The sequence below is a fragment of the Solanum dulcamara genome, chromosome 10, assembly GCF_947179165.1.
Source record: "Solanum dulcamara chromosome 10, daSolDulc1.2, whole genome shotgun sequence".
Classification (NCBI taxonomy): domain Eukaryota; kingdom Viridiplantae; phylum Streptophyta; class Magnoliopsida; order Solanales; family Solanaceae; genus Solanum; species Solanum dulcamara.
This window is the reverse complement of record NC_077246.1, coordinates 29503870-29529143: the sequence shown is the minus strand read 5'-3', so window position 1 is coordinate 29529143 and position 25274 is coordinate 29503870. Positions and strand designations below refer to the sequence as shown.

General features: G+C 35.5%; 2 protein-coding genes across 3 annotated transcripts; both read left to right on the top strand.

Moving 5' to 3' along the window:
• Positions 1 to 321: 321 nt before the first annotated feature.
• LOC129870659 (nudix hydrolase 23, chloroplastic) lies at positions 322 to 14678 on the top strand. 2 transcript variants are annotated; one of them, XM_055945493.1, is made up of 7 exons: positions 322 to 797; positions 5545 to 5685; positions 11243 to 11319; positions 11482 to 11617; positions 11703 to 11843; positions 12024 to 12082; positions 14281 to 14678. In XM_055945493.1, the coding sequence occupies exons 1-7, from the start codon at positions 546 to 548 to the stop codon at positions 14339 to 14341; spliced, it is 867 nt and encodes a 288-aa protein (XP_055801468.1). In that variant the 5' UTR covers positions 322 to 545; the 3' UTR covers positions 14342 to 14678. The 2 variants fall into 2 exon arrangements, with proteins under 2 accessions (XP_055801468.1, XP_055801469.1); XM_055945494.1 differs by having other exon boundaries at positions 325 to 797; positions 5554 to 5685.
• Positions 14679 to 22057: 7379 nt separating this feature from the next.
• On the top strand, positions 22058 to 24468 carry LOC129871271 (uncharacterized). Its single transcript, XM_055946176.1, has 3 exons — positions 22058 to 22235; positions 22805 to 22850; positions 24174 to 24468. Exons 1-3 carry the CDS (start codon positions 22097 to 22099, stop codon positions 24397 to 24399), a joined length of 411 nt encoding a protein of 136 aa, XP_055802151.1. The 5' UTR covers positions 22058 to 22096; the 3' UTR covers positions 24400 to 24468.
• The last annotated feature ends 806 nt before the right edge of the window (positions 24469 to 25274 follow it).

Below are 25274 nucleotides of genomic sequence, written 5' to 3'. Positions count from 1 at the left end.
ATAAATATTTATTATAAAAATTGTGATTACGTGATTATTTTTAAATTTTTTATGGTCACAGTATGTGTATATTATTTCGGGTAAAAGATCTGATAGGGCGAAATTTTTACTTCACCCATGTGGCAAGATCGTGGGTGTCTTTAAGTTCAGTTAGTCAAGTAAAGAAGTATTTTTAAGATTGTTTAGGAATGTTTTCAACTTCTCTAGGCTTTTTATTAAAAATTAGATGTTCCTACAAGAATTTGAGATCATTTTTTAAGCCGTCAATAATTCGCGGATGAAATTAATAATTTATCCTAAATTCAAAATTGTTTCCAATACTCTCTCGATAAATGCGCACCTGTTTTAAGTGGATATGGTGAAGGGGGATGTTCAACAGTCAAAATCCAGCAGCAACCAGTTATGGGCAAATCACAATTGATACACCAAAAAAAAACTTTTAGAGTTTCAAATTTTAGCAGATCTCTCAATTCTTGCTATGCGGGAGCTTTCACCCAGAACCAATAGAGAGGTTCATCTCATTGAAAAAATTAAAATACAAAATAATGCTCAAAGCTATACATCTTCTGGGTTCATCTTCTGGGTTTGTCTCCTATAGATTCAGGAAGCCTCAACCAAATACTGGGTTCTCCTTAATTTCCATTCCTTCAAGAAAACCCATTGTCACAACATCTGAGACTTTGTTATTGCCGGCTTCTCAAGTCCACACTCATAAGTGCTGTTTTAGAGATTTTCGAATGTCTTCAACTCATTCAAAGTCTGGAGCATCTTCTTCATCTGTTGCAATCCAGTCAACTGTGAGTTGTTGTTACAACTGTTGTCTCAGTGATTTGTGCACTTCATTTCATAGTTTTTGATTTACTGAAACTGATGTCTCAAACTGTTTGATTGTGTGATTTATGGTGACTTGACTGATTGTTCTTTTTATGTGAGGTTGCATTTTGGAACATTGAATCTGAGTCAAAGTGCTACTTAAGATCCCTTAGTTGGATAAAGAGTAGATTACTTGAACAAAAAACATAAATTGTTTGGGTAGGTATGAATCAGTTAACTCTTTCACCTCTAACGCAAATAACATAATATTAAACCAAAGTGTCAGCACTTAATTCCTATATTCAATCATCTATGCTCCAGTCCAGTGCCTTAATTTTAGGTTAGAAATTCTTGGCTTTTTTTAGAGTCCCAGATGTTATAATTTAACATTTTTGGATTTCACGAATACCCTTTGGCAGATTTATGTTGGAATTTGAATGAATTGTGCACCTCTTTTGATGGTTGTTGATTTACTGAAAGGGATGACTAAAGGTGCTGAATTGTGTCGTTTGTGGTTCCATTTTCTTCTTTGTCTTTTCACTTTCGTTGGTTGTTCTTTCTTTTTGTCTGAGGTCGTGTCTTGGCACGCAGAATGAGATTTAAAGTGGTCTTAAATAAAGATAAGCATAGGTTTAACGCTACTTTGGATATTATTAAAGAAACACAAGGTTAATTGAACTAAAATGTTTTCTTATTTGGATTTGTATTAAGCATCTCTCTCTTTTACTTGTTACACAACAATTTTTCTATGAAGTGAAGCCTCTACACCGAAAGCCTAACTAAATTATCTTTACTCATCAGGCCTTGGATGCATGCTCAAATACCATACATAATGACCCATTTTTATTCTCTTCCTATCATTTTCTGCAAATCTTTTTTGCATATATTCGGTTCATTGAAACTACTAAAAGAAAAGGCTGGACTTAGAAGATCAGGGATTGAATTAAAAGAAGCTTTCTCTCTCTCTCTCTCTCTCTCTCTTTCTCTCTCCTCTGCTATACTCTTGTTGACCTCTTTTTTCCAACTCAACCTTGTTTCCATCTTCTTTTCTAGCTAGCTTAATCTTGTTTACTTTATAGTTCTCCACATCTTGCTTAATAATTGTAAATATATGACACGTGGGCCTAACTCAACCCCAACAGCTAGCTCATCTTTTTTTTCTAGCTAGCTCAATCTTGTTGACTTTATAGTTTCTCCATATCTTGCTTAATAATTGTAAAGATATGGTACTTGGGCCTAACTCAACCCAAAAGCTAACTCGTAGGGTGAGGATTGTATACATATAAGGAGACCAATTGTCCATCCCTTTTTCGATGTGGGACTTTTTAACACTCCTCCGCATGCCTAGACATCGTTAACTGCGTGGATGATATAATATGGGGACCCAACATCGGATGAACAAAGAAATTAGGATGGGCCTGGCTTTGATACTATATAAAGATATAACACCTACGCCTAACTCAACCCTAAAATTTAGCTCGTAGGGTGAGGGTTGTCCAAATCCATACAAGGAGACCAATTACCCAACCCTTTCCGATAATCAAGTGCCTACTTTGATTTGTTGCTCAATCATTACCAAATGTAAGTCTGATATCAAATCTTCAATTTAGACCTGTTTTGTCTTCTGCTCCCTTTGAGCAAAACTAAACATCCTAAGTCCAAATAGCCATATACTCTGCTGTATAATGCCTTTGAAAACAGTGATCTAAACAACCATGTAATCTCTCCTTCAATTTTTGTCTCTTGGAAGCAGTAAACGTTAGCTTTCAACCCATGTATATAAATTTCTAATGATACACCTCTTGCTTGCCTGATTCAAGCCCCTCACATTCCATGATACTATGGTGACTGTCTTTGGTCACATGTAATATTGTAAACCCCCTGCTTCTTGTGCCATTGCTTCCACACTCATGACTCTTCAGTACTTTGGATCCCTTTACTGCCGAAGTCATTTTCATGCACTTCTCTTCCTTTTTCATTTTTTTGCCTCATGCTATCTATCTTCATGAATAGCATCGTTGCTTCCTCTTTGCACCTCTTAATATCTATACCGAACTCTTTTGGCAAATTTGATGATGTTCTGATGAATCCATACAGGGACATCAAAGTCTGGATCTTCTCCTTTCCCTGGGCTATGTTGGTTTAAAGGTATTGCATCTTCGATTGTTGTCAAGCTGGAATAGTTTTCTTCACTTCTCAGCATTACAGATTCTTGCATGCCACTATCTTCCCGAGGTTGTGGGATTTCAAAAAATTTTAGATTCTTTACCATCGCTTCCTCTTCTCCACTCTTTCCATGAGTATCTTCTTCTTCGATTCTCCTCCACTCCTGCTCTACTTCATTTCCTTCTCCACAGTTCAGAGTTATGATGGAGTTGGAAATATTGGCTTGTAGTTCGACTGAAATTGGGTCAATTAAATGAGAGGAAGACTCATTTACTAGCCCATTTGAGATGAATTGGGCCAGCTGATCCGGGCCCAAACTTTTCCTTTTAATCATAGGACTGTTTCTCTTGATTGGGGTGGAAAGTGGGACCTCTGCCATGCGTGCCTTGTCACGTGCTGGGATAGCTGGCCAATTCAAAATTTCAGGGTTGTAGGTGGAACCCATGTGCCCTGCCGCCTCTGTAAAGCCTAAAAGGCTTTCATCTTCTAATCCACCAGTTCCTTCATCAGACCTCTGGGTCTTTAGAAGTTTGCTGCGTGCACTGGAAACCACCCTCGCCGGCGTCACAACCCAGATTGGGACTTGGAAGGTTAAATGTTCGTGGACTAGCTCCACCAAGTTCGGAACGGAGTCGCCGTCTCCTCTCACCTTAATCCAGCCTCCGTATAAGTTTCCTATCTCATGAGAAATTTCTGGGACCAAAGTTGGAGGGGCAAGCCTACTACTCTGATCCAGACCTGCTTCGGCCTATCATGGATGGAAGTTGATGTCAGCGACCGCCATTGTAGGTTGAACTTGTGGGATTTCTAGAACCACTTACCTCTTACAATATGGTCTGCAGCTATATTGTTGGGAAACTCAAAGAGGAAACAAATGTGCCCCAAATCCTAGATGTTGATTCCATGCTTGTGCTTCTAAGTGCTTGCCACACTCCGTCAAATCTCTGATAAAGAGGCATCTGGTTGAATTTTCTCTGGGAGAATTCCAACCACGCTTTTTGCTTGTAGTTTGTTTTGATTTGTTGTTGTCGCATCTGTAATAATGATTGATTTCCCTTTTCGTTGAATTTTTTTAGCATATATTTTCTTGTAGACCATTTATTGTTTCTGACAGTGTGAATATAACAGACCCTCTTCTGTTTTCCTGTGCAACATCTTAAACTGCCTTCTGGGCCTTAGCATTTATGAAATTTGTTATTTTGGTAGCTATGTCTACCCATCCTGCGTTTAGCAACCTCTTAGGGATGATGATGACAAGTCTTCTCTAAAATGCTAACATATCGACCATATTTGTTATAATTCCTCGAGCAGAAGAACTCTGTGAACTGGTCCCGAAACTTCCCATCGATGGACTGAATTCCCCTGGCCTTTCGATGCTTCTTTAAGAGTGAATGCTAGTCACTCCGTCGTCTTCTGGATAATACTCATCGTGGTCATCATGTTACGACCTCGTTCTACCCAGTCTTACCATGTTTCAGCCCTAGAAACTACTCTGCTAATTTCGTAATATTTGAATCCTACAGAAAAATAAGTGTATCGTCCCCAATGGTTGTAACAAGAAAAGAAAGGTCGGAAAGGAGTGGGGTTGAGGGAGGTTCCGGCAATGGAAGATCGCCGGAAAAGGGATTCTAGGGTCCCAAAAGGGACCTCTAAAAGTTTACCTCGGGTAATGTGCCTGGGAGCATTCTTACTGGAAGAGATTTAATCTCTTTAATGATCCCTTTTTACTGTCAATATGCCATAAGAAGATATTATAAAGCAACAAGCTTATATTTTCCCAAAAAGTCCTGCAAAAACTTTGATATAAATATTCTATCGGATGAAAAATATCTTAGCACATCCTAACATCAACCTAGTGGTCAAAACATTAATATTTGTCCAAAATGGAAGGCAATATGCAATCAGAAATAAATGGAAGTGGCTTCTTATTGCACATAGCGTTCTTCTAAATTCTAGCATGCCTATGATTCTAGGTATCTGATAAATAATTGGCTGTCCGAGTTGGAAACAACCAAAATCTGTTATGAACTGTGGCATTCAGCTGGAGTTTCTCTCTCCTCTTCTCTTCAGCCTCATCTTTTGTTTCTCTTCCTATAAACATCTTTTGCATGCCAGTTGTGAAGAATAATGAACCTTGAGCTTGTCAACTCCAAAGGTTAGCTTTTATGTGAGGATTTCCCAACATCATATAAGGACATGAGAACTCATTTCTTTTATCAACATGGGACACTCTAACACCCCACCCTGCATGTCCGAGGGCTGGACATTTGAAGTATGACTAAAATAACATGAGGGTCCTACATTGTGCCAAGAGTAGGAATGAGTCCGATGCTAATTCCATTTGAAGGAAAATGAACTTTGGGCATAACTCAACTCCAAAATCTAGTTCATGAGGTAAGAGTCACCCAACATCATGTAAGGAGATAACAACTAACTTGTCGTGAGATACTCTTAACACCAGCCAATTTTTTAAAAATTTACCTATATGTTATTTAAATAGGCATTTTGTGTTTCATATATTGTTCAAGTTCCTTTATTTTTTCCTTGATTAATTTCAGTTCAAAGATTCTGCAGGGAAACATTCGCAAGATCAACTTCTGCCAGTTTTGTGGGGGTCCAAATAAGCATGAGATACCTGATGGTGAAGAAAAGGTGAGAGCTATCTGCACTCGTTGCGGGAAGATTACCTATGAGAATCCCAAAATGGTAAGATTTATATTAAGCTTAACTGTCTACATTTCTGCATGGATTCTGGAAACAAATGCGGACTAATATTGTATTACCTCTTGCAATCGTAATTATCACATTATTTTTCCTTTGTCTTTTCATTGCGTACATGTTTGGTGGTTAAATTTCAGTATTGATGGTTAAAAGTGGGAATATTCATTTTTGTTTATGAACCAGTTTAGAAAATCAATTTGGTGACCATGGTTCAATTACTAAGTCTATGGTTTGAATTTGCTTATTATTTTGTTTTCAGTTTCAATTTGGGGGACAGTTTTAAATATGTGTACACCTAATCATATCCAAAGGCTAAGTTGTTCGAACTGGGTGCGGATCTAGAGGTTGGATCCTTCATGATCTAATCTTTAAGATTCGGATATATGGATCCATGTATGAATACGAGTGTGGGGATTCGCCTAAAAGTAATTTAAAAAATCTAAAAATAGAGTTATGAGACCTAAATTATGAGATATTATGTGGAGGACTTGAGGAGAATCTTGGAAGGAGATTAAAGGAAAATGAGTGACATAGAAATTTCTTTATAAAAGGTATTCCATTTTCTTCAATCTCACCTTAGCTTTTGTATTGATTACAGAAATCATTAAAACTGTCATAACCTTCCCCATCGATTTTAGTCAAAGTGCCCAAAATCGGTTGACCAAATCGGACACAGATCCCACACCCACGTCGTTCCGACACGGGTGCGGCACCAAAAGTGAAGAGTCCAAGCAACTTAGTCCAAAGGTGTAGTAAAGTGGTCAATGAGGTGAGTGCAAATCTTAGTGATCAGGATTGAAATCCTCGTTGAGACAAAAGAAAAATACTAGATTATTCTGCTCATCTGCCTAAGCTTTGGTAGGCAGAGTTAACCAATAGCAACCCAGGATTTACACAAGCGGGTTCAATCAGTAGATAGGGATCGATGGTGATAGCCAATCATATGATACTTGAATGAGATAACAAATGTCTATGCGACGTAGAATAACATAAAGAAACATGATTTAAGAACCTTCTTCTGTTTCTTGGAATGAATGTGGGTATTTGAATTTCATATTATCTTTAGCTTCCAAAGGAGCTTCTTCACAACTCTTTAGCGAAGGTTGTATCTTTATTCTTAGCTTTCTGTCCTGACAATCAAATGGCTACTGGAGCTTCTTCAAATGATTGATTCTATGTGAATTCAATACTCTTAGTGGGCACAATAAGGGAAGGATCTTCCAGACAGTTGTGTAAAATGGACACTTGGAATACTGGGTGTACTTAGGCCAACTCTGGACGTAAATCTACCTCATAGCCACCTAGCCGATCTTTTGTATGATTCGATAAGACCCAGCATATGTAGGGATCAACTTTCCTTTCTTTCCTTTCTTTCTGAACCTCATAACGTCTTTTCTAGGCAAAACTTTTAGGAACATCCACCTATCAGTATCAAATTCTAAATCTCTGAATAGGACTTCTGACAGCTCTAAGCAGCTCTCAGTCGCTCCTGAATTAGCTTGACTTTTTTTTTTTCTGCCTAATGGACCAAATTTTTCCCAAGTAACCTTACTTCACCTATCTCGGATCAATCAATAGGAGATCTACGTCGTCTGTCACATAAAGCTTCAACTGGTGCCATTCTGATGCTGGAATGATAACTATTACTATATGCAAATCTATGAAGGGCAAATGATCATCCCAATTGCCTTTAAAATTTAAGGCACACGCTCTCAACATATCCTCGAGCATCCGAATAGTGCACTCTGCGTGGTCATCTGTCTGTGGGTGAAAAGGCTATGCTGAGATTTACTGAGTGCCCAAATCTTTCTGGAAAGATCTCCAGAAGTTCACGGTGAAGGGTGAACTGGGCACCTCTGTCAGAAATAATGGACACTAGAGTCCCACATAATTGAACCATCTCTTTGAAATATAGCTCTGCATACTCTTCTGCTATACAGGTGGACTTAACAGGTGAGCAATGGGCTGATCTTGTAAGTCGATCGACAATCACCCGAATGAGGGACGTAGACTTGAAACGAAATGCATATTGGTGGCCCCCCACTTCCATACTTGAACATCTATTGTCTGTGCTAGACCTCCTGGCCTCTAATGCTCTGCTTTCACCGGCTGGCAATTTGGAAATGTGCCACATAATCTACTATGCTTCTTTTCATGTCGTTCCACTAGTAGACCTCTTTAAGGTCATGATACTTCTTCATAGAACCAGGATGAATAGAATACCATGGACAAGGTGCTTCACTCATAATCTTCTCTTGAAGCCCTTCAATATTGGGAACACATAATCTATCTTGGCACTTTAAGGTGCAATCTCCTGCGAGGTTGGCGGATCCCCTCTTTATACTGAAGTAACAAGGGGTCATCACACTTCTTCTCTTTCACTTTTGCCATTAAGGATGACTTTGTAGTATTCTGGACAACTACTTCACCATCTTCAAAGTCCAAGAGTCGAACTCCTAAGCCTGCTAATCTGTGAATGTCTTTGACTATCTGTTTTTTTTCTGCTGGCAAATTTGCTAGACTGCCCATAGACAGTTGGCTATAGGTAATTGGATAGGCAGCACTTAGTTTGTTTGTTCATAGTCTCCCCCTACTTTTGCTCTCATGAATCTAATATTGTAATTACAGAACTGACCAACACCTTTTGGTGTTGAGTCTTCTTGTATATATACAAACTAGGTAATTAGCCCGCGCTTCGCGCGGTGATAAATAATCTAATTAAGTTTACAAATCTGAATATTAAACTAACAAAATACTCTAAAGTTATTTAGAACTTTCTATATCAGAAAATTTGGCATTACTAATTTATCTTAAGAATTTTTATTAATGTAATGCTGCAGAAGTCCTACGTATCTTCTATAGCTTTTTGGATTATAACATTGTTTCTGATATAATTGGCTTCTCAATAGTGCTTGATCTTTTATGGATTAATCAAGTATTGCCTTTTCTATTTTTGTTTACATAAAAAAGAATCACATACTCAATTTCATGGCATACTCTATACTTGTTCTCAAGAATTTTATAATGTAAAGATTTCGTAAAATCATAATCAATTAAGATCAAGAGTGTGTAAATAAGCTGGACCTGATTAATAAACAACAAAAAAAAGTTGTTTTTTGTTGATCTTGTTATGACTTGATCCTCTTCACCGATCGAGATTGTAGGCAGTTTAGAGTATTATCAGATGACTCTTTTGATAAGAATTTTCTAAAGATTGTAACCCACACAAATTATTGAAATCAAATTTTAATACTTGTCACTATTTTTCTTGTATTGATCATTACTTATTAGAAACAAAATTTAATGTACAAAAACCATCTTGTATTATTTCTCCAAAGGAAACAAAAGCAAAGTTGTTTGTATCTCCTGAGTGTTATAACAATATCATATTCTTAGGAGAATGACTTTGGGGACATTCTCTTCCAAGTTTGCTGCTTTAAATTTCAACAGAAGTTAATTATGCGTCACCGTGTCGAAAGAAAAAAACTATTTGTGAGGGTGAAAATAGCAAGAAAACTTTAGAATGGAAATAACAAAAAAAAGAGCAAAGATATAAATAAAATTTCTACATCCTGAGAGACATCACATCATATTCCTTGTGACCTGCTTTATATGTATACCATAACAACGCATTCGGTGTAATTTCACAAGTTGGATCTAAGTAGGATAAAATAAACACAGACTAATCCTTATTTTTATTGGGTTGATAGATTATTTTCAATAGACACTCGGCTTAAAAGAAATGTAATCAAAGTAGGATAGAAAAAAATTATATGTATATAATTAAAAAAATTTATAAATAAATCATTAAGCTGGCACCATCATTGTTTTTGATTTGTTGTTGCTTCTGGAAACAGTTAAAAGAAATTTCCTCCTCTTTGCTTCTGCAATATTATTAATGAAATAAAGTAGTTTAAGTAAACATCTTTGTGCTTTAGTAATTGAAAGATTTGTTTAATTATTTACATGCAACAATGACACCATCCCAGTCCATTTTTCCATTTTTCAAAAACATTTTGAGATCCGGTGTCCAAGTTTTCCATCGTTCGTTCAAAAATCTTAGATCTTGAGACTAATGAACCTATACCACATTGTATTATTATTAATCAGCAAAGAACATAGAAAATTTGATTACTACAGGAAGTCTCCATCTTTCACTCTTCAACCCACAAACGTAAAGAAAACACAAAGATTAAGGTTCCCATTTTTGGAAATTGGATTACTTAAATGGCAAACTAAATTTTAGTGATTAAAAAGTTCTACCCTTTAATTTAATTTTTTTCATATATATTACATTTCTAAATTTAGGAAGAGGAAAAAAGGAAAACAACTTACGAGATATTACGGGAGTCTTCATCTGATGTTTTCGCACAAAATCTTACGGGATATTTTCTTCATCTGATGTTTTCTCACAAAATCCCAAGAAGAAGACAACTCTATTTCATAAAGGACCCTCTGGACATTAACAAAAATACCAATCCCTCTTCTCATAAAATTCCCATTTACGTGTTAAAACAGCAGCAATCTGTAAACCCTACGGATCATATTTTTCCTTGATCTCAAAGACTGCTTTTGCACCAGATGCTTAGAACTCATTCATCTATTGTTAAAAACAAACGGGCGATGATTGATGGAGATAATGATGAAGACCGCAGTTGTTATTAGTGGTGTTGCCAATTTCTGGGTTATTATCGTGGAAGTAGGAAAAAGATTTTTACCTCTATATTAGAGAAAAAGGCTAAAGTACCATTAATCAGAAACACACTTGTTGAGTTTTGTTAAATCCTGTTGGGTTATTTAATTGATTTTTTAAACTATTAAATTATTTAGGAAAAAGACAAATAAGAATCATGATCTGTGAGGGTGGCAGGGTGCCACATAGGCAGGTCTAAGATTCTCTTTTATATAGATATATAGATGGGTCCCTATTCAAAAAAAGAAGAGGTTTTAGCCTTACATACCTTGATTCCAATCCGTAGCATATTGCAATGATCAAATACTCCTTTGCAGATTCAACCTACCAGAATGACGATAATATCACTAATATAAGCAGCAAATTAAGAAGCTCGGCCAGTCACACAATATGACAAACATTTGACGAGCATCAAGCTCACAAAGTTCTCAATTTATGACATTCTTCATACTTAAGCATTCTTCTAAAAACCAACAGTTCAACTGCCTCCCACGAGGCCATCCAACCTTCCTCCAACCATATAACAATCAACACACCCTCCACACATATCAATTACTACAAATTAGTTTATTGAAAAGGGGAAAACTCAAACTCACGGCTTTCGATCACCATCCCGTGAGTTGAGCTCGTAAACTCAAATCTGGACTCATGGGAGTATAGTTGGTCTTATTATAAACTTTGAGGTCATAAGACCAAAATTACTCTTTCATTGTAACCACATGAATTAACATTGTTTTTTCTCCTGTTGTTGGTATTATTATTCATTTGTGCAACACACATCAAGCCTGGAGCTTTCTCCTGCTTCTTACTAAGGGGGTAATATTTGTAACGGTTTGTTCTCAAATTCAGGTTGTTGGTTGCCTTATTGAGCATGATAAGAAGATATTAATGTGCAGGCGGAAAATTCACCCATCACATGGACTTTGGTATGTGTCTGCCAACAGAGTTTAGTGAGAAAGGAGGACTTTCACTCACAACCTCCTAAGAAAGTTCTCTATTAATTCCCAGCATTCAGAAATGTAGAGAGTGCTGAAGTAATTCGAATTCCAGTTTAGTAAAGTTATCTTCAAATAATGTTGTACTGGTAGGACGCTCCCAGCTGGCTATATGGAGATTGGTGAATCTGCTGCTGAGGGAGCAATTAGGGAAACCTGGGAAGAGGCAAATGCAGAAGTAGAGGTTCAATCACTTTTTGCTCAATTGGACATCCCTCTTATAAGCCAAGTTAGTATAAATTCTTGAAGATGACATTTACCTTCTATGAATTATGACATATATTGGTGATACTTTTTTTTCCTCCTGTTTGCAGACGTACTTGATTTTTTTGGCGAAACTGAAAAATCCCCACTTTTCACCGGGTCCAGAATCATCAGAATGTCAGCTTTTTGAACTTGATGATATTCCTTTTGATTCTTTAGCATTTTCATCGATGCTGGTAACCTTGAATCTGGTATATTTTTATGCTACATGGTTAACTATTTAACTTTATATATATATATATTCTGTGTATGTATGTGTGAGCATGTGTACTAATTATTTGTGTATATAAAATTATGAATACAATTTTGTTCATTTGCTTGCTCTCTCTAAATTTAAATGACTTCATCTCTCTTATTTCATGTCATTGTAGTACATAGAAGATATTAAAGTTGGAAGACCGAAGTTTCATTATGGTGTCATTAACAAGAGGTATGTTGGTCACCCTATATTATAGTCTTCACTTAGCTCTATGGATCCTCCGCGAAGCTTTAGTTATTTGTTGCTATGTTGCTCAAATTCTTCAAAATCATTGCCACACCCGTATTGACACAACATGGATGTGATTGTGGGTGTGGGTGTGGGATCCACATCGGATTTGGTTAACTTACCTTGGGTACTTTGACTACATCTATGGGCTAGAAGTATAGATTAATTGGGTATTTGGTTTGATTTTGGGTTTATGTCATATACATATAGTTATATAAGGTATGAACATGTTTTGCTATTACACAAGATATCTTATGAATAAAATAGCACTCCCTCTATCCCAATTTATGTGGAATCCTTTCCTTTTTAATCTGTCCAAAAAAGAATGTCAGTTTTCTATAATTAGAAATAACTTAACTTTATAATTTTCCTTTTTCCCTTAATGAAATGATTTATAGCCAGACAAATGTCTCAAGTTCTTTTTAGACCACATATTTCAAAAGTCTTTCTTTTTTCTTTAACTTTTTACCAAGCCAAAAAGTGCCACATAAATTGGGACGGAGGGAGTAGGTGCTTGTAAAGAATCAAATTTTATGAGTTTTAGTTCACTAGCTTTGATTAATTGAGATATATACTTGTATGTTATAATATACATTTGTTGGTCATACCCCCAAATCCTAAAATTTATGTGTTGAAGAATCTGACCTTGAGATCCGCACCTGTATTGCATTTCTGCACCTAAGTCCGAGCAACTTAGGTCTATTGTTCAGAGTATGCTAAATAAGTCCTATTTGAACATGTATGACAATAGAACAGAGAGCATCGTCGATTTGAATAGCATTTATATCTCAACTAATAAGAGGAAATGTCATTTGTTTGAAGAAGTAACTAATAGGAGACATCCCAAACTATGAATGTTCTTTTTAATTGCTGTTCTGCAGTGGTGCTGTATCTTTCTTTCCCATATTTGGTCACTAGAATGTTGACGAAAACCTGTCTGTATATTTCTCATTTTGCTGGAGGCTCCACTGTCAGTCTTCTGGTTGTTAGCAAGCTGTGAATTGTAGGTATACTCGACCATCTTGTCTTTAAATATCCTTTGATTGGAAAAGTGAGAAGATCCTCTAATAGTAACTTGATTAACGTCAATACTATGAGTATGCTTTGCACTGGTGGTGGTAGTGCATTCTTACGCTTGGCCTTCAAATTAATTTCGCACTTTGTTGAGCTTCAAATTAAGTTCTCTGACATTGCAATTTATTTTATCTGCTTGGCTTTTCTTTGCAAGGCTCGCCCCAACTCAATGGAGCCGCATTTGGCCCTTCTTTCTATCCGAATCTTTAGTGAAGCTTAAATTAGTGTAGAGTAGTTAGCTGTCTCTGTCTATTAGACACAGTGGCAAGTTCGTGTTTTCATTTCTTTTTAGCTCCTTGGATTGGATGACTTGAGCTGGTAGGGTACCCATTTGTTTCTTCCAACATCTATTAGAACTCTGGATGTGATGTTTACCCAAGAGTACAACCCAGCAGTCAATGAGATGGGAGAAAATGTTGGAGGCCAAGGTTCAAATCCCAACAGAGACAAATAATGCTAGTTCATTTCTCCTTGTCTGTCTAACCTTGGTCGACAAAGTTACTCGATACCTACGCTGGTGGGAGGACAGGTATTGGCGGAATAATTGAGGTGCGGACAGGCTTGTTCTGATACCACTATTATCCCCCCAAAAAGGATTGGATTGACATGCATGCGCGCATGCTGGCTCGGACACCACTATTATCCAAAAAACAAAAACAAAAAAGAAGATTGGATTGACATACATTGCATAGTATATAACCCTATCTCTCTCAGAAGAAGAATATGCATCTGTTGTATGTAGGGAAACAAATTTTGACCTTGGAGAAAATGTCTCAAACAATTTGACTTTCAAGTTGAGATAGATGTTACTCCCCCACTTTTTATTTCTTTTTTAATAAGAAGTTATTTTTCCACTTCTGATGCTTGACTTCAAGGGTTGAGCTTTTGCTGAAAACTAGAATGTTTGAGAGTAAAAGCCTAAAATATTAAACCTGGAAAGGTCTATTTGGCTGTTGTTGCTTGAAAGTTGAAACTGCCCTACACTATGGCTCTTGGCTTTTGTTCTGCAAGAGCTTTTTTTTAAACTGTATTTCCTTATTCTTTTCCCTTTGCTAATGTGTTTCCAGGCCTGGAACAAGCCCTTCTGAAATCCATGCCTACACTCTGGATTATCATATGCAATCCTGAGAAGCAGATAAATTGTTTTCACGCACCGGAATGTCATCTGGTCTGGTCTGTTCGTCAAGATAGAAAGAGTTCCAGCGTTTTCATCAAAGCATTAGTTGTGTACTTGTAGTGATAGTTCCATTCTTTCTAATCAATCATCTATTAGTAAGTGTTCCTGGTTTGAATTGTTCAAAATTGTCTTCAATCAGTTGACTTATGATGGGTGCAGACTGAAGTTTATTACCATTTTTTTCTTATATAAGAAGCGACACATCCACATTGTATTCGTTATATGATATACACCAATTGCGACAACTGATACAAGAATTAATAAGCAATGAAACACTGAATCAAATCGTATTTTGCTTGATACTTTATCCAACCAAACAACGTACTCTTACATGTAAGAGTGAATAGTGGAGCTTTCCGTCAATGTTAATTAACGGGAAAGCCCTCAGATTCATCCTTATATCTTTATATATGCTTTAATTAGGCATTTTAGGAACTTCTATAACAACTTTTTGTAGGCCCCTCTTTTTTTCCTATTTGGGCCTGTGTTCTGTGTTTTTCTTTTGGGAAACTTACATAAATATAAAAATATTTATCATCTATAATAATAATTTTTTTTTCCACTGAACACTTATAATACATTTATAATATAGATTTAATACACATTGCAGAGAACTATTTATAAAACATATATAATACAAGTTTTATAGATGGATAATACATTTATCATATACTTTAATAGACTTATAATACATTATGTCTGTTTCTTACTACACAAACATAATATATATTTTAAAACACTTATAATACATTTATATTGTATGCATAATTCATTTTTAATACAAGCGTAGATTTATCATAATATTGCTATGTATTGCTATAAATTGTAATAAATAAAAAATATCGCTAAAATCAGTAATTAATTTTTAAAAAGCACTCAATTAAGTAATTTGTCCTTTTCTTTTTATAATGGGAAACTTACGTAGATATACTATATTAAAAAATATTTATTATTTATAATAATAATATTTTTATTTTTAGTAAACACTTATAATACATTTATAATACAGTTTTAATACATATTACAGAGAATAATTTATAACACTTATAAAACAAATTTTATTAATGAATAATATATTTATTACACTTTAATACACTTATAATACATTGTGTCAATTTTTTACAAAGCAAACATAATATATATTTAAAATATTTATAATACATTTATATGACATGCATAATTCACTTTTAATAAATAGTGCAGATTTATCATAATATTGTTATGTATTGCTATAAATGATAATAAATAAAAAGTATAGCTAAAATTAATAATTATTTATTAAAAAATACTCATTAAAATAATTTTTCCTTTTATAATTGTGGCTCCCATGTACAACCTTTTGTGTTTTCACAATTTAAAGCGACTTAAATTTAGTATAACTTACGAATTTCATAGTATTAAGAGTCAATTACATCATATCTCTATTTTTTTAAAATTACAAAAAATTCTTATTTTTTGAGAAACTTGAATACATAAGTCATGTTTTCTGATACATAGTGAAGCCGTTAATGTTGTTGCAGAAAAAAATGAAAATTAATGAAAGATCTGTTAATTGAATATTTTGTTACGTTTAAAAAGAAAAAAGTAAATAAAGAAAGCATAAATTATGAAAAAACTTTATTGACAATATAATTCAATCCTTGGCAAATTGAAACATGCTACTACAATTTAAAATTCTTCCCATTCTTCCAAAAAACTCTCAATTTTTGAATCAAAATTATCCACAAATTGTATTGATACAACATGAACCTGTCGATTTTGTTGAGACATTCTGAATTTTAAAAAAGTGAGGTGAGGTATGAACGAAATAAAAGTGATTGAATTGTTGTTGGTCAAAATACAGGAGTTGGTGATGGCTTCGGTAAGGGCTTTGAGTAAAGATCCATGGATGACGCCATTGTTGAAAGTGAAAAAAAGTTACGGGAGTTGGTACAAAGCAAAGAAGAATGTGTAGAAAGATTTCGTCATCACGTTTTTTTGCTTTCAACAAATCAGATTGTTGATTTTTTGTTGTTCATCTTTTTGTGATACATATAGGTTCAGATTTTAAAGTATCTAGTTGTTTTTCTTTCTTAAATTAATGTATCATGCCTTCGTTTCAATATTATGATACATTACATTTTTATCATGCACAATATATTGTCTTCAAATATTAGTTTTGATACATAACCTTAATTTATTAAAAATACAAATTAGTGTGTATCATGTTCATAGTTATTTATTTGATACATAATTATTACAAAGTTCGTTATTTTTTTACTACCACATAAATACACCTTAACTTATTCAACTAGAATGTTATGTATCTGTAGACATTATCAAATATAATTGTTGATATATAAATACTAATATTTTTATAACAATATCAGTTTGTATCATATTCATAGTTATTTATGTATATGACACTACATTAATAGAATAACTGGTTGATTTTTTTTTGTTGTTAATCTTTTTCTGATACATATGACTTCTGGACATGATACATAAATTTAAATTTATAATAAATGTATTGTTATATCCCGTATTTTATACGGTTGGATATTTTAAAGTAGCCGTGGTAAAGTGAAGGAAATGATCATCTTCCAATTTTTTTTTTTTATACAAGTTGGTTATGAATATTATTTATGAACATTAGTAGTGTGGAAATATTGGAAAAGGCTAAGGGCAAAAAGGAAAATTCGCAAAGTGACCTATGATAATATTGTGGAAGGCTAGGGGTAAAATGGAAATTTTACAAAGTGTTCAAGAAAATTCATGTAAGAGGTGTATGTGGGCCCCACTCTTTTATGACCATGTGATGAGTATATATGAACCAAAGTGTACATGGCAAGGCAATTAAGCCATCTTTATTTGTTAAAGAAGGTTCTAAAAAAAATGGAGAAGGGGTCATTTGTCTATATTCATAATTTAGGGACTTATTTTCAAATAAGGGATAAGTGATGGAAGATATTTATATATATATGTGTGTCTTATGACTCATTAGAGTCATTCTTATCCCAAGAGAGTTCTAGAAAATTCAAGAGGAAGAAGAGAAGAGAAACTTGAAGCTAGAGAGAGAGAGCTCGGTTTTGAGGAAAAAAAAAAGTAAGTCTCCGATTTTGCTTCGTGAATTAATTATCTATGGTGTACCAAGATGTTATGAAGGTATTGTTAATGAAATTTTATGGTTTGGAGCAGCCCAAAACGTCACCGAACAGCCCCAAAGTTTTAGCCGCGATAGGAGAGCTTCCGAGGCAAGTTTTGGAGAGTTTCAGTAAAGGTAAGGTCTCTCCTTTCAAATTGGAGTTTATGATGTTGTTATGAGGTGTATTACATGTCCTAAATATGTCTGGAATCAGAGAAAATGTATAAGGAGGCATGATGTTGGAAACTACTAAATTAAAGTCGTAGTAGCTAAATCGAAATCGCGTAGTGTATGGTCGTTGAGGCGCTGCGAGTGCAGCTGGTTGGATTGTATGTTGCAGGGCTTTAAAGTATTTTAAAAAGGGTGTGGTTGCTGCTGGTTGCAGCCGCACCACCCCCCGTTTGGTATGGTTAAAGATTTTACAAAATAAAGGTTAAAAACTCTATTTTGGTATCGTAGTTTTATGCTAGTTGTTTGGAGCTTGTGTTGTGTAAAGTTGAGGTGATTTGATTGTATATATATACTGCTGGTTGTTGTTGTTGATATGGTTGTTGACATGGTGGCCGAGTTGAAATCTCGGGGATGGTGTATTTATAGGGGAGATGCTGCCGAAATTTCGGCAGATTGGAAATTAATTTGTTTGAAGGATTGAGACAAGTATATGGTGATAAATCTAATGAATATGTCAACTCTCTTGAATGTAGAAAGACAAGTTGGAAGAATAAGAAAAGCTAGTAAGGCGCGATACAGGTATGTAAAGCTAACCGTTCCTTCTTTTGACATGTCTTTGGCATAAGTATTTAAAGCGAACCGTTCCTTCTTTTGGCATGTCTTTGGCATAAGTATGTAAGGCTTACCCTTTTCGTTCAAGGCATGTTCCCTATGTTATGGTTCCATAAGTGCTTTCATATTTTCTTTTTTTTCAAAAGCTAGGTGTCAATGGTCCCAAGGAAATGACTACTTTTTCCTATAACCTGTCAATGTTTCCAAAATGTCTATAGTTTCCCAAAATAAAGGTTTACAGTATTACAAGCTTTTATGACAATAACGATGGATATGTTTTATAACGACATTGATGATGTCGAGGATGAGAATATGTCTATGATGGCTATGATAAGAACGGCTTCATGTATGTAAGGTTTACCCTTCTTTCTCTTGACATGTTTTGACATAAGTATATAGAGCTACTCTTTCTTTTGGGCATGGTTTTTATGAAATAAGTATATGACATTTTATACAATTTCAAGGAAGTCTTATTCGTAGAGCCACTAGGATGGCCAATTTTCTTGAGTTTCCAAAGGATATTTTCTCGTGCTTAGATACGCGTATATGATTTCAAAAGTTTTATTTTGATATAATCCATGGAAATTTTCGAAAGGTACTTGACATGACTCTTATCTTGTTTGTTAATCATAGCTTATTCCGATTATTCTACGAGTCTTGAAAATTGGTCCTATGTGCATATGTATACGATTTGGTGCCTTATAAGATTGTGACCTTATTCTACGTTCTCTTAATATTATCTTTCGTTGATAGTATCATCCTACAATAATTGTTCCTTCAAGGTGAGATAAAGCGACCGTGATTAATTCATAATATAATCGGAGGTTACCGGCCTTCCATCACTCCGATAGATACATGACTTTCATTGAGCTCTCCTGCATGCTGTCTATATGTATATGTATATGTATATGTATATGGGGGATATGGGGAGGTGTATATGTGGCGCTATAGACGCATTCCCACCTGATCAGTTGGAGTAATTTTCATCCTGGACGCGGGATGCCCGGACGCGGGACATATGTGGGCACGCCGACGTTGTTCGGTGATATGACTTCTATTTTCTATGAATATGAAAAAGAAATGATTTTTATGATAAGACAAGCATGCATGGCATCTGGCCTAAAAGGGCACTCATATGTACAGGTTACTCTCTTATCTCACTATATGTCTATGATTCTACGATATGGTTGTTCATATATTATGTTCTCTATTATGCTGATTTTCATGCCTTACATACTCGGTACATTACTCGTACTGACCCCCTTTTCATTGGGGGCTGCGTTTCATGCCACGCAGGTACACCCAGACAAGTAGAAGTTACTATAGAAGATGTTGCAGCGGGGTTAGCAACTCCACTTGTTCCTGGAGTGTTGCCGAGTCAGAGTATATGTGCTATGATGTTTCATTCGAAGTTAGAGACTTTGCAGACAGAGTTGTGGGTATAGAGTGTCAGCTTTGTAAGCGGCGTCACCAGCCGATAGGTTATTATGAAGTATGTCATGAGTTTTATGAGATGATAGATTTTGGATAGCAAGATTCGGAAAGCGTAGATATGTTTTTCATTTCTTTTTGATGTGAAATTCTAAAGAGATTGAGAATGTAATATGAGTTAGCGGGTTCGCTCGGCTCCGAGCACGGGGTCGGGTGCCCATCACACCCTATTAATATTAGGGTGTGACAAAGTGGTATCAGAGCAGGTCAGTCAAAGGGTTGTCTGCAAAGTCGTGTCTAGTAGAGTCTTGTTTATGGATGTGAAGCCGACCACATTTATAAGCAGGAGGCTGCGGGGCATCTAGGAATTATCGACCTTCTTTCCGTCCTACTTCGTGCGATAGAGCCAAGTCATAGGAAAAGAGATTCCTTATATGAGCCTTATACGCGACTGAAGGATGTGAGTGACGATATGGCGAGTTATGGTGGTGAGTCTGGATATATCTGCGTTGCTACCTGAAACTGAAAATACTGGATGGCTGGAATATGTCATATAGTTGTATGTTCTGTGCAGTACTGTTGATATTTTCTACGCACAGATTTTGAATAGTAGGCGTGGTGAGGAGATCTTGCCATATTGGGTATGCCTAATAGGAATAAGTGTGGGAAGGAAATACTGTAAATAAATAATAAGTGAGATGCGTTGTTTCAGAGAGGTTATGGCGATGAAAATGCGATCACTACCCTCGGGAATCTGGGAGTCAAGAACGAAAGATAGTCATGCACGAAAGCGAAAGGGGAAGATTAAGAATCAAAAAGGGCAAAACAATAATTGTAAAAGAAGGACGTGTTACGAAAGTATCTCGGAACCTGTAAGACCTTGATTCGCTCCCGATGATGTGATAAAAGGTCATATGAGGAAGTGGACGCGATTATATCGGCATTAATGCACCCAATTCCATCAAAGTTACGAGGTTAAGCGTGCTTGGAAAAGAGTAGTACTATGATGGGTGACCCCCTGGGAAATATGCAAGAATTCTATATATCCAGATGTAAGAGGCAAAGGAGAGGTTAGAGTAACCTAAAGAAAAACTAGAGTTTATGGAATGGCTGAAAACCTTAAGAGGCCGCATAAGACGAGGTAGACTAGGCTGGTGAAGAGATAGAAAGTGCATCACAACTCTGGAATAAGGATATGCTTGAACAGCGTTTGGAAGTATTTTGTGGGCTAGTCGATGGTAAATATATGCATGTACATATGCATGTGAAGGATGTCTCACGTATGATTGTATCGATGGACATGTGAGTTCCAGCAACTGGTGTCACGGTAAGGAAGGCATTAATCACACAAGGATACCAAAGATCGAGCGACAGCAAGAATAAAGGGTACAATTGTTGCAACGTACGCTGCTATTATTTGACTATAGGTTAAGATTGAAAATTTTGGTGGAACGATATTTGGGAAATAAAGAGAGTAGGTGAAACTCCCGAGAAAAATCACCGACAATGCGCGAGACCATATTATATTAAGCCAAAGAGTGATCACAATCCTCTCAAGTACCAAAAAAAAAGGAAACCCATAACGTGGGATGAGGACTCGTGTAAGACCTAGGAGTTCGAGTATAAGGAGAATGGAGTGCGGGATAAGGAATGGGCATGAAGAAAAGGAAAACAATAAGAGGAACCCTCCCGAAGTATTAAGACACCCCATGAGGTCAGTTGAACATTCGAGGACGAATGTTCTAAAGGGGGGGAGGATGTTATATCCCGTATTTTATACGGTTGGATATTTTAAAGTAGTCGTGGTAAAGTGAAGGAAATGATCATCTTCCAATTTGTTTTATACAAGTTGGTTATGAATATTATTTATGAACATTAGTAGTGTGGAAATATTGGAAAAGGCTAAGGGCAAAAAGGAAAATTCGCAAAGTGGCCTATGATAATATTGTGGAAGGCTAGGGGTAAAATAGAAATTTCACAAAGTGTTCAAGAAAATTCATGTAAGAGGTGTATGTGGGCCGCACTCTTTTATGACCATGTGATGAGTATATATGAACCAAAGTGTACATGGCAAGGCAATTAAGCCATCTTTATTTGTTAAAGAAGGTTCTAGAAAAAAAAATGGAGAAGGGGTCATTTGTCTATATTCATAATTTAGGGACTTATTTTCAAATAAGGGATAAGTGATGGAAGATATTTATATATATATGTGTGTCTTATGACTCATTAGAGTCATTCTTATCCCAAGAGAGTTCTAGAAAATTCAAGAGGAAGAAGAGAAGAGAAACTTGAAGCTAGAGAGAGAGAGCTCGGTTTTGAGGGAAAAAAAAAAGTAAGTCTCCGATTTTGCTTCGTGAATTAATTATCTATGGTGTACCAAGATGTTATGAAGGTATTGGTAATGAAATTTTATGGTTTGGAGCAGCCCAAAACGTCACCGAACAGCCCCAAAGTTTTAGCCGCGCTAGGAGAGCTTCCGAGGCAAGTTTTGGAGAGTTTCGGTAAAGGTAAGGTATCTCCTTTCAAATTGGAGTTTATGATGTTGTTATGAGGTGTATTACGTGTCCTAAATATGTCTGGAATCAGATAAAATGTATAAGGAGGCATGATGTTGGAAACTACTAAATTAAAGTCGTAGTAGCTAAATCGAAGTCGCGTAGTGTATGGTCGTTGAGGCGCTGCGAGTGCAGCTGGTTGGATTGTATGTTGCAGGGCTTTAAAGTATTTTAAAAAGGGTGTGGTTGCTGCTGGTTGCAGCCACACCACCCCCCGTTTGGTATGGTTAAAGATTTTACAAAATAAAGGTTAAAAACTCTATTTTGGTATCGTAGTTTTATGCTAGTTGTTTGGAGCTTGTGTTGTGTAAAGTTGAGGTGATTTGATTGTATATATATACTGCTGGTTGTTGTTGTTGATATGGTTGTTGACATGGTGGCCGAGTTGAAATCTCGGGGATGGTGTATTTATAGGGGAGATGCTGCCGAAATTTCGGCAGATTGGAAATTAATTTGTTTGAAGGATTGAGACAAGTATATGGTGATGAATCTAATGACTATGTCAACTCTCTTGAATGTAGAAAGACAAGTTGGAAGAATAAGAAAAGCTAGTAAGGCGCGGTACAGGTATGTAAAGCTAACCGTTCCTTCTTTTGGCATGTCTTTGGCATAAGTATTTAAAGCGAACCGTTCCTTCTTTTGGCATGTCTTTGGCATAAGTATGTAAGGCTTACCCTTTTCGTTCAAGGCATGTTCCCTATGTTATGGTTCCATAAGTGCTTTCATATTTTCTTTGTTTTCAAAAGCTAGGTGTCAATGGTCCCAAGGAAATGACTACTTTTTCCTATAACCTGTCAATGTTTCCAAAATGTCTATAGTTTCCCAAAATAAAGGTTTACAGTATTACAAGCTTTTATGAAAATAACGATGGATATGTTTTATAACGACATTGATGATGTCGAGGATGAGAATATGTCTATGATGGCTATGATAAGAACAGCTTCATGTATGTAAGGTTTACCCTTCTTTCTCTTGACATGTTTTGACATAAGTATATAGAGCTACTCTTTCTTTTGGGCATGGTTTTTATGAAATAAGTATATGACATTTTATACAATTTCAAGGAAGTCTTATTCGTAGAGCCACTAGGATGACCAATTTTCTTGAGTTTCCAAAGGATATTTTCTCGTGCTTAGATACACGTATATGATTTCAAAAGTTTTATTTTGATATAATCCATGGAAATTTTCGAAAGGTACTTGACATGACTCTTATCTTGTTTGTTAATCATAGCTCATTCCGATTATTCTACGAGTCTTGAAAATTGGTCCTATGTGCATATGTATACGATTTGGCGCCTTATAAGATTGTGACCTTATTCTACGTTCTCTTAATATTATCTTTCGTTGATAGTCTCATCCTACAATAATTGTTCCTTCAAGGTGAGACAAAGCGACCGTGATTAATTCATAATATAATCGGAGGTTACCGACCTTCCGTCACTCCGATAGATACATGACTTTCGTTGAGCTCTCCTGCATGCTGTCTATATGTATATGTATATGTATATGGGGGATATGGGGAGGTGTATATGTGGCGCTATAGATGCATTCCCACCTGATCAGTTGGAGTAATTTTCATCCTGGACGCGGGATGCCCAGACGCGGGACATATGTGGGCACGCCGACGTTGTTCGGTGATATGACTTCTATTTTCTATGAATATGAAAAAGAAATGTTTTTTATGATAAGACAAGCATGCATGACATCTGGCCTAAAAGGGCACTAATATGTACAGGTTACTCTCTTATCTCAGTATATGTCTATGATTCTACGATATGGTTGTTCATACATTATGTTCTCTATTATGCTGATTTTCATGCCTTACATACTCGGTACATTACTCGTACTGACCCCCTTTTCATTGGGGGCTGCGTTTCATGCCACGCAGGTACACCCAGACAAGCAGAAGTTACTATAGAAGATGTTGCAGCGGGGTTAGCAACTCCACTTGTTCCTGGAGTGTTGCCGAGTCAGAGTATATGCGCTATGATGTTTCATTCGAAGTTAGAGACTTTGCAGACAGAGTTGTGGGTATAGAGTGTCAGCTTTGTAAGCGGCGTCACCAGCCGATAGGTTATTATGAAGTATGTCATGAGTTTTATACATTAATTTAAGAAATAAAAACAATTAGATACATTAAAAATGTGAACCTATATGTATCACAAAAAAGATGAACAACAAAAATTGACCTTCATCCATATGTATCAGCAATTTTTTATGATGAAAAAACAAACAAAAAAAACTAAAAAAATAAAGTGATGGAAAGAAATCTACCTCTAATCAATAATTGGAAAGAGAAAATATTTGAAATTCAATAATAGATTAATGAATGTAACTGTAGAGTTAAAAAAGAAAGAAAATCATGGATATGATATTTTGAATTGATGTATCCAGAAAAGGGAATGATGGGAGCAAACGAAATTTTTGATATTTTTTAAAACTGTAGGAAAAATAAAAAAATATGATAAAAAGGGGTGTGTAGTTAAGTAATTTTTCCTTAAATTTTTGTACAAAAAAATAAAAAAGAACAAGCCTATTAAGAATGAAGTTGGGCAAAATTTGTGACTAAAATTATTGGAATTTTTTTGTAGATATAAAATAATCAATATTTGTAAATCAGTTTTAGAATTTAAGAAAATAAAAATATTTTTAGAATTTAACATATTTACAAATCTCTAATGAATTTAAGGAGCTTTTCTTGAAATGTGTGAGGCTCCCTTTAGTAGTCTCTCAATTGTAATTGTTTTTTTTAAATATGTTATATATTTGAACAACGTTAAAAATATTATTTTAAGTCACAATAATTAACAACTTAAAATATCCGATTATATATTTAAAGTATTACCTTTTAGAATATCTTTAAAACGTATTAAAATTTTGGTTGACTCTCGAAATTTCACTTGTGCCACATAAATTGGAACGTATGGAATAACACTTATTATTAAAAAATTACGTAAAAGTATTATAAAATAACACTAATTAATAACTT